The sequence below is a fragment of the Ranitomeya imitator genome, chromosome 4 (assembly GCF_032444005.1).
Source record: "Ranitomeya imitator isolate aRanImi1 chromosome 4, aRanImi1.pri, whole genome shotgun sequence".
NCBI lineage: Eukaryota > Metazoa > Chordata > Amphibia > Anura > Dendrobatidae > Ranitomeya > Ranitomeya imitator.
This window is the reverse complement of record NC_091285.1, coordinates 58,387,073-58,397,324: the sequence shown is the minus strand read 5'-3', so window position 1 is coordinate 58,397,324 and position 10,252 is coordinate 58,387,073. Positions and strand designations below refer to the sequence as shown.

The 10,252-nt window shown below is 46.6% G+C and overlaps 1 protein-coding gene across 2 annotated transcripts in view; it reads left to right on the top strand.

The window, feature by feature from the left end:
• The first annotated feature begins 4,372 nt into the window (after window positions 1–4,372).
• Window positions 4,373–10,252, top strand: part of SRA1 (steroid receptor RNA activator 1) — a 43,852-nt gene continuing 37,972 nt past the window's right edge. The window contains exons 1-2 of one of the 2 annotated variants that reach the window (XM_069763766.1): window positions 4,373–4,471; window positions 6,161–6,283. In XM_069763766.1, the coding sequence (XP_069619867.1) occupies window positions 4,447–4,471; window positions 6,161–6,283 (148 nt within the window). In that variant the 5' untranslated portion in view covers window positions 4,373–4,446. The remainder of the gene's footprint in view (window positions 4,472–6,160; window positions 6,284–10,252) is intronic. The other variant, XM_069763767.1, reaches the window with a different exon arrangement.

Below are 10,252 nucleotides of genomic sequence, written 5' to 3'. Positions count from 1 at the left end.
TGCTTTTCAACAAAGATAAGTCCTGGCTTTGTTTTTGCTGTCCACGTGCTGTGGGCTTTGTAGTTCAGTGCATTTTCATGTTTTGTCTTGTCCAGCTTGTCTGTGTAAGGATTTTTTGCAGCCAAGCGGAGATGCAGATATACCCTCCATGTCTTTAGTCAGATGTGGAGTTTTGTATTTTCTGTGGTGGATATTTTCTAGTGTTTTAATACTGACCGCATAGTTCTCTGTCCTATTCTTTCTTTTTAGCTAGTAAGGCCTCCTTTGCTAATCCTGATTTCAGTCTGCGTTTGTCATTTCCCTCTCCTCTCACAGTCAATATTTGTGGGGGGCTGTCTATCCTTTTGGGATTTTCTCTGAGGCAAGATAGTTTTCCCGTTTTTATCTTTAGGGGAAGTTAGTCCTTAGGCTGTGTCGAGGTGTCTAGGGAGTGTTAGGCACATCCCACGGCTATTTCTAGTTGCGCTGCTAAGTTCAGGGTCTGCGGTCAGTACAGGTACCACCTTCTCCAGAGTACGTCACATGCTGCTCCTAGGCCACCAGATCATAACAGTTAGGGTTAGGATCCCTAGGGTTAGGGTTAGGTTTGGGGTTAGGGTTAAGATCCCTAGAATTAGGGTTAGGATCCCTAGGGTTAGGGTTAGGGTTAGGATCCCTAGGGTAAGGGTTAGGGTTAGGATCCCTAGGGTTACTAGGGATCCTAACCCTAACCCTAGTTATTTCTGTTTATAGTGGGTTTTCTAGTTGATTTTGATGATTGGCAGCTGTCACACACTTCTCATCATTCGTTTCAAAAACGCAAACGCAGGAAAAAATGCATTTAAATGGGTCAAAACGCCACATTTGTTTTAACACACGCAAAAACGCATGCGTCTAAAAAACGCAGCGTTTAAACGCGTTTTTTCACCAAATGCGTTTGCGTTAAAAACGCTGCATTTTTCAATGAAAATGTGAAACCAGCCTAACAGCTGCGAAACATTAAGCCGTGGGGACTCGAACATATTATTTGCACACGCCCAGGATACTTGGATAACACCCGAGCATACTTGGATAACTTATTATCCAAGCACGTTCGCTCATCACTAGTGCAGATATGAAGCAGTTTTTAATGCTTTTTTAATAAAGCTGCAGCTGCATAAAGCTGCAGTATAATGCAGCCCCATAGGAGTATAATGCAGTCCCACAAAAATATAATGCATCCCCATAGGGAATCCCCATAGAATATAATGCAGCGCCCCAGAGTATAAGGCAGCCTCCATAGGAGTGCAATGCAGCCACATAGGTTATAATGCATCCCCATAGAATATAATGCATCCCCATAGATTATAATGCATCCCCATAGATAGAATATAATGCAGCCCCATAGAATATAATGCAGACCCATAGAGTATAATGCAGCCCACAAAGGATTATAATGCAGCCGCCCAGTAGTATAATTCAGCCCCATAGTATTATGGCCACCACAAACTCACTGATTTAAAACACAAGTAAATAGAATACTCACCTCTCATCTTTCCCCAGCTGCAGTGTATCTCCTCACCTCAACAGCTCCACTGTCCGGCACACCTTGGTGCGTGATGAAGTGATGTCATCGTGCCCGCTGTGTTAGGGGCAGAGGGGGGATGATAGGAGAGATAGAATCATATGACACTCTATCTTCCATCATTGCTTTCAACTGTATCGGCATCTACAAGGTTTGGATCGTGTGCTGGCACCTGGCCACCCTGACTCATGGGCCCCATAGTGGACTCGTGATCTGCTGCTATTAGTGGCATGCCACTGGCTTGGGGCACCTGGGGGAGTGGGGTCCCTAGGCAGATGCCTAGTCTGTCTGCCCCTATCACTGGCCCTGGTACCAACTGGAGATGAGCAGGATGCACATATGACGTTTCGCCAGCTCTAATCAAAAGCTATGCTGCAGACACGGTGTAGCTTTTGATTACAGATTGGTGGACTCCTGTCAAGCTGCCAGATAGCACTGACTTGCACGCTGGACCAGAGACCCGTAAATTGATTTGCTCATCTCTAGTCCCAACTGCCCCGGTTACAGTCCTGAATTTGGGTCTACGCCCTGCAGTCTTGGACATCTGCTCAATGTCCCTCACTACAACCACCCCACTGACAACTCCTGTCAGTGGAGAAAGAAACGGTAAATGGGTGTGGGTTGGAATGTGGCCAAAATTTGCCGCAATACTTTACACTCGCTGCATGATCTGTCCCTCTTTCTCTTCTTCAAAAGTTGGGAGGATATACAGTACAGACCAAAAGTTTGGACACACCTCATTTAAAGATTTTTCTGTATTTTCATGAATATGAAAATTGTGCATTCACACTGAAGGCATCAAAACTATGAATTAACACGTGGAATGATATACTTAACAAAAAAGTGTGAAACAGCTGAAATTATGTCTTATATTCTAGGTTCTTCAAAGTAGCCACCTTTTGCTTTGATGACTGCTTTGCACATTCTTGGCATTCTCTTTATGGGCTTCAAGAGGTAGTCACCGGGAATGGTTTTCACTTCACAGGTGTGCCCTGTCAGGTTTAATAAGTGGGATTTCTTGCCTTATAAATGGGGTTGGGACCATCAGTTGTGTTGTGCAGAAGTCTGGTGGATACACAGCTGATAGTCCTACTGAATAGACTGTTAGAATTTGTATTATGGCAAGAAAAAAGCAGCTAAGTAAAGAAAAACGAGTGGCCATCATTATTTTAAGAAATGAAGGTCAGTCAGTCCGAAAAATTTGGAAAACTTTGAAAGTGTCCCCAAGTGCAGTGGCAAAAAAGGGGCTCACATGAGGACCGCCCCAGGAAAGGAAGACCAAGAGTCACCTCTGCTTCTGAGGATAAGTTTATCCAAGTCACCAGCCTCAGAAATTGCAGGTTAACAGCAGCTCAGATTAGAGACCAGGTCAATGCCACACAGGGTTCTAGCAGCAGACACATCTCTACACTTTCTCTCTCTACGACTTTGTGGAGCAGGCCTTCATGGTAAAATAGCTGCTAGGAAACCACTGCTAAGGACAGGCAACAAGTAGAAGAGACTTGTTTGTGCTAAAGAACACAAGGAATGGACATTAGACCAGTGGAAATCTGTGCTTTGGTCTGAGGAGTCCAAATTTGAGATCTTTGGTTCCAACCACCGTGTCTTTGTGCGATGCAGAAAAGGTGAACGGATGGACTCTACATGCCTGGTTCCCACCGTGAAGCATGGAGGAGGAGGTGTGATGGTGTGGGGGTGCTTTGCTGGTGACACTGTTGGGGATTTATTCAAAATTTAAGGCATATTGAACCAGCATGGCTACCACAGCATCTTGCAGTGGCATGCTATTCCATCCGGTTTGCGTTTAGTTGGACCATCATTTATTTTTCAACAGGACAATGACCCCAAGCACACCTCCAGGCTGTGTAAGGGCTATTTGACCAAGAAGGAGAGTGATGGGGGGCTACACCAGATGACCTGGCCTCCACAGTCACCAGACCTGAACCCAATCGAGATGGTTTGGGGTGAGCTGGACCGCAGAGTGAAGGCAAAAGGGCCAACAAGTGCTAAGCATCTCTGGGAACTCCTTCAAGATTGTTGTAAGACCATTTTCAGTGACTGCCTCTTGAAGCTCATCAAGAGAATGCCAAGAGTGTGCAAAGCAGTCATCAAAGCAAAAGGTGGCTACTTTGAAGAACCTAGAATCTAAGACATAATTTCAGTTGTTTCACACTTTTTTTTTTGTTAAGTATATAATTCCACATGTGTTAATTACACATAGTTGTGATGCCTTCAGTGTGAATGTACAATTTTCAGTCATGAAAATACAGAAAAATGTTTAAATGAGAAGGTGTGTCCAAACTTTTGGTCTGTACTGTATATGTAATGTTACACAGCCCACAGTCAGATACATGGCAGATATCTGACTGTGGACTGTGTAACAGGGCAGATACATGACGGTGGGCTGTATAACATGTCAGATATCAGCCATGTTACACTGCCCACAGTCAGATATCAGCCATGTTACACTGCTCACAGTCACATATATGTAATGTTACACAGCCCACAGTCAGATATCAGCCATGTTACACAGCACAGTCAGATATCAGCCATGTTACACAGCACAGTCAGATATCTGCCATGTTACACTGCTCACAGTCACATATATGTAATGTTACACAGCCCACAGTCACATATATGTAATGTTACACAGCACAGTCAGATATCTGCCATGTTACACAGCACAGTCAGATATCTGCCATGTTTCTGCCCTGTCTCACAGCCCACAGTCTGTTATATGCCCGGCAGAGCAGGCGAGTATCTCTACTATTGACAGAGACTGAGCTGTGTCTTTTGACGATGTGAACAATAAAGCTTTGAAGAGAAAAAAAAAACCAGCCACGAAGCAGCAGTGAGTCAGTGACAGCGTGGGATTTCCTGCTGCCTGGCTGAGCGCAGGAGAGATGGCTGAGCACTATGTGAAGCCGGGTAAGGCGGGCACAGGTGGCAGCTGGTGACCAGGGAGGTGGCTGGCACTGGTACATGACTATCACATGGTGCTTCTGTCACTGGGAGCAATGTAACCACTACTTCCCCATTACTGCTCCTTTTGTAGTGGTCTATGGGAATCTCACATACACAGCGGACCCTCATATTAATGAGCAGGCTATGTCATGTAGGGACGTACTACAAGTGCCATGTAGGGCATGGTTACTCCTGACCTTTGTGCACCTGTGCGGCTGCAGACAGCTTCATGGTGGGCATCATACAGTGAGTGTATTACACATGGCCCCCGCTGTAACTGCTATAGAAGGAATTGTCTGTGATATATATTGAGGTGTCACTATGGCGGGGGCCGGGGCTGCTCTGGTGTCTATATGGAGCCTGGTGTTATCGCTTGTGTCACACCACAACTAAGTCATTGCACCAAGCACCAACTCTATTCAAAAGCCGTGATAGTTGGGCGCCACCATGGAAAGCAAAGTATGCCAATGGGTGAAGCACCGTAACCCCCTTTCTCATTGGACGCTGCAACCCCCCCCCCCCCCCAGTGGATGCAGATGTCCCCCTCACTTATCCAATGGGTGCAGCAGCTGGGTGTAGTAGTACCCCCATCTTCCCCTAGTTGAGTACAGTACCCCCGTGTTCCTCCAGTTCCCTATAGGGTGCAGAAGCTCCCCTCACTTATCCAATGGGTGCAGCAGCTGGGTGTAGTAGTACCCCCATCTTCCCCTAGTTGAGTACAGTACCCCCGTGTTCCTCCAGTTCCCTATAGGGTGCAGAAGCTCCCCTCACTTATCCAATGGGTGCAGCAGCTGGGTGTAGTAGTACCGCCATCTTCCCCTAGCTGAGTACAGTACCCCCCGTGTTCCTCCAGTTCCCTATAGGGTGCAGAAGCTCCCCTCACTTATCCAATGGGTGCAGCAGCTGGGTGTAGTAGTACCCCCATCTTCCCCTAGCTGAGTACAGTACCCCCCGTGTTCCTCCAGTTCCCTATAGGGTGCAGAAGCTCCCCTCACTTATCCAATGGGTGCAGCAGCTGGGTGTAGTAGTACCCCCATCTTCCCCTAGTTGAGTACAGTACCCCCGTGTTCCTCCAGTTCCCTATAGGGTGCAGAAGCTCCCCTCACTTATCCAATGGGTGCAGCAGCTGGGTGTAGTAGTACCGCCATCTTCCCCTAGCTGAGTACAGTACCCCCCGTGTTCCTCCAGTTCCCTATAGGGTGCAGAAGCTCCCCTCACTTATCCAATGGGTGCAGCAGCTGGGTGTAGTAGTACCCCCATCTTCCCCTAGTTGAGTACAGTACCCCCGTGTTCCTCCAGTTCCCTATTGGGTGCAGAAGCTCCCCTCACTTATCCAATGGGTGCAGCAGCCCTCCCCACTTCACCAGTGGATTTAGACTTTCCTAGTTGGTGCGACAACCTGTGAAGACAGCACCCAACTTCTACAGTGTATTCCCCCAATTTCCAGTCAGCATGACCACCCCCTACACACAGCAGCCCCTAATCTCAGCCGACACAGCAACTTACGGAGACCCAGTCATTGCTTATCAGAATTTGTCTCGTGTCGTTTTCGTGGTGAGATCTACGGAGCAGATTGCTGTATCCACCTGTAGTCGAGTCTGAATTTTTGCCAATAATTTGATGATTTTCCTTGTTTTTCATTTCTTTTATCAGGCAACTTAGAGAGAGGCTGGAACGACCCTCCACAGCTCTCTTATGGTTTGCAAACTGCAGGAGGGGGTAAACGTACGCCCCTGAACAAGAGGGTGCCCGCTCCATTACAGGGCTGTCCAGCAGGTAGGAGACCGTGGGGCCGCCAGGCACGGATGCTTATTTCTGACTCAGAGATCTTGATCCTGGAGCTGAATGATAACTCATCATGTATGACTAAGGCTGGATACCGGGAGAAATAGCATGGGACAGTGACACAGCCGGCCATGTATGACCGTCTACGTGATTTTCCATCAATAGCTCCTACATTCAGGGTATGTGCACACATTGCGGATTTGGCTGCGGAATTGACGCTGTGAATTCGCAGCAGTTTTCCATGCGTTGTACAGTACCATGTAAACCCATGGAAAGCTAAATCCACAGTGCCCATGCTGCTGAACATTCCGCGGTTTATTTTCCGCAGCATGTCAATTCTTTTTGCGGATTCCACAGCATTTTACACCTGTTCCATAATTGGAATCCGCAGGTGTAAAACGCCTTCTTCCCTCATTGCTGTTTTAAAATGGGGAATAAGCGAATCCGGCCGCTCGGCAGCAGCAATTCCCGCGGGTCTCAGCTGTACGTGACAGCTGATACCCTGCAGTATCGGACCCAGCCGGTTTAGCGGCTGATTGGGGCCGATTAACCCCTTAAATACTGCAGTCAGTCGCTTCAGCTGTATTTAAGTTGTTGCAAGGGGGGTCACAAGACCCCCTTAGTAACAATCGGACCCCTGCGATGAGAATCGCGGTTCCCGATGGTTACCATGATACCCTGAGGTCATGTGATGACCCCAGGGTACAGTGGCCTGTAAGATCCAGCAATAAGCTGGGTCTCACAGGCTGTGTCAGTGAGACACTGACAGTCTCTCATGTACTGCGGTGCACGAGTACTGCAGTATATGAAACCAGTGATCAAAGTAAAAATTATACATGTTCCACAGTGAAAGAGTGTAATAAAATGAAAAAAGTTAAAATGCACAAAAAAGCACACAAATCACGAAAAGCTGTTTTGCCACTCAAAACACAACGTTTGTGATAAAAGAAAAAGTAACAAAAAATTACACATAATTGGTATCACCTCTTCCGGAACGACCAGCTCTATAAAACTGGCGCATTATTTATTCAATTTGGCGAAAAGCGTAAAAAAATACGGAAAAACATGCCAAAGATGATGTCGCTTTTTTATCAGTGAATAAAAAGTGATCAAAAAGTCATATGTAAAAAAGATGGTATAAATGAAAACACCAAACCGTCCCACAAAAACAAGTCCTAATTTGGCTCATTTGGCAAAAAAAAAACTTACAGCTCTCAGAATATGACGATGCAATAACAAATTCATTTTTATTAAATATTGTTTTTAGTGTGTAAAAAAAATAGTAAAGCATTAAAAAAAATATAAATCTGGTGTCGCTGTAATCGTGCTGACCCGATGAACAAATTGCTCTCACTTTTATTGCTTGGAGAACGCCTCAAAAACATAAAAACAATACCCAAATTGTTGGTTTTTGTCCATTTTGAGTCTGAAAAATCCCAATAAAAAACAAAATATTATGTACCCAAAATGGTACGAAAAAAAATCTGAAACTCGTCCCACAAAACATAAACATTTTTTCTGTGCGATAGCAGCAAAACCTAAAAAAAACTATGTAAAGGCTGTAATCGCACCGACTCAAAGAATAAATCTGTCTAATCACTTATATCACAATGTAAATCATGCAAAAAGAATAACTATTCTTGTACTGCTGTTTATTTGTTCTTTCTACCTCCCAACAATCAGAATAAGGCTGAGCGCTTATGAAAATCAGTATAAGGCTTAGCTCACATTTATCCTACACTTTCCCCTGAACGCTTACGTCTGGATTTCCATGTAATTTCCCCAAAACAGCGATTCAGGAAAAAAAACCAGACAGAAGCACTCACTTATGAGGTAAATGGAATCAGTTTGGACTGATCTTTTTTTGTCCGTGTCCCCTCATTTTAGGAGTCTTTATCGCGCAAATTTGGGCGACCACAGATCTGTGTATGCTTAAAAAGATGGATACTTCCGGAGCAGATGCGATACGGACTCTAAAGTGTCTCCATCTGCCTCATTACGGTGGGTGGCTCTGTTGGGGGTTTCGTCTGAATTGCATTTTTATGGAATTTACACAGAAACCCCAACATAAGTGTGGTCAGCGTAGAACTCAAGAATGTGATCACAGCCTTATTCTGGAAGCGATCAAAAATGTTTTGTACCCCAAAATGTTACCAATAAAACCCCTAATTTATCTCACACATAACCAGCCCCCACTCATGTGCGTCCTCTGTTACTGGAACTGTAAGAGGTTCCACTTTATTGTTACAACAAGGTCTCTGGAAAAGCGACACAGCTCCAGCACCCCCTCAAATTAAATCCAGTGAATTCTGCGCTCCCAAATTCAATTGCCCCCTCATTCTGAGCCACACTGTGCCTAAACCACAGTAAGCGGCCTTATTTTTGGCATTATTGTACTGGGGGGAGAGAGAACTTAATATACGGGGTGCCTGTAACCAGAAGTACATGCTGGGCACAATGTATGGGGCCTCTGCACTGTATAGGGGCACAATGTTTGAGCAGTACACTGGCATATTTGCATTTCTCCAGAAAAAAAGCCTGGTGTGGATGTTACAAAATAGTTGTTACAGCCGTAGATGAATTCATTGAGACATGCAGTGTCTACAATGGGGACACTTTGGGAGTTTTCTGCTGTTCTGGTACCTTTGGGACTCCGCAAATGTCGCTCGCAAACTATCCTAGCAAAATCTGTGCTCCAAAAGCCAAATAGCGTTCCTACCTTCTCAGCCCTGACGTGTGGCCTAAGGGTACTGGCAACATGTGGGGCCTCACCGCATTCGGGAGAAATTGCCCAATACATTATGGGGTTCCGTTTCTCTTGCTTACCTTTGTGGTTCATGAAAAATTTGTTCCACTAAAATGTAATTTCCACATCTCAATGTTATAAAACTCTATGAGACACCTATGGGTTCAAAATACTCACTACAGGGGGGCGTGGCTTGCTGGGGATCAGGAGTAGACCTGTGACACAGGAGCTCCTACAAAATCCCTCATTATTAGCGGCATATTGCGTACTTTTTGGGAAGAGACCCCTCTTAAGCTTAACTAAAATGAGCAAGAACAGAATGCAGGAAAAAAAAAACGGCTTTAAAGGGACACTGTCACCTGAATTTGGAGGGAACAATCTTCAGCCATGGAGGCGGGGTTTTTGATTCACCCTTTCCTTACCCGCTGGCTGCATGCTGGCTGCAATATTGGATTGAAGTTCATTCTCTGTCCTTCGCTGTACATGCCTGCACAAGGCAAGATTACAGACTGTGCAGGCGTGTACTATGGAGGACAGAGAATGAACTTCAATCCAATATTGCAGCCAGCATGCAGCCAGCGGGTAAGGAAAGGGTGAATCAAAAACCCCAAAACCCTGCCTCCATGGCTGAAGATTGTTCCCTCCAAATTCAGGTGACAGTGTCCCTTTAATGAAGGCACAAACAGTATCAAGACATGCGGACCCCAGCCGCGGCCCTGTTGCGGGCCTGCACACACAGGAGAACGGAGGACTGCACACGAATGTGCCATCGGGACCAAGACCAGATCCGGCTATGAGAGGTCCGCACGAAGGGCGCACATCCACAGCGGCCCCCGCGCTGATAACTAGGGGACCCTCCAGTGTTTCTGCACGGTCAGGAACTGCCTCCACGAACAGGCCCAAAGCCGCGGCCTCGCGTGAGCCGACGAAGCTGGGAAGCAGGAGAGGGGCTGAAACCCCGCCCACCACTCGCAGCGGCATCGATCTCGGAGGAAGGAACGCCGAGCCGACTGCGGGAGAGTCACCGGGTAGGTTCTCTCCGCGGGCGGCTCCCACTAAATACCAAGAGACCCTCTGCCCCAGTCCCACAGACCGGTGCGGCTCCCAGGATCACAGCCGCGGCTCTGCAAATGTCGGTGGGGATGGGGACCGGAGGAAAGCGGGAGGCCCCGCCCACAGCTCCGCCCACATCACACGGCGGTATCGCTCTCAAG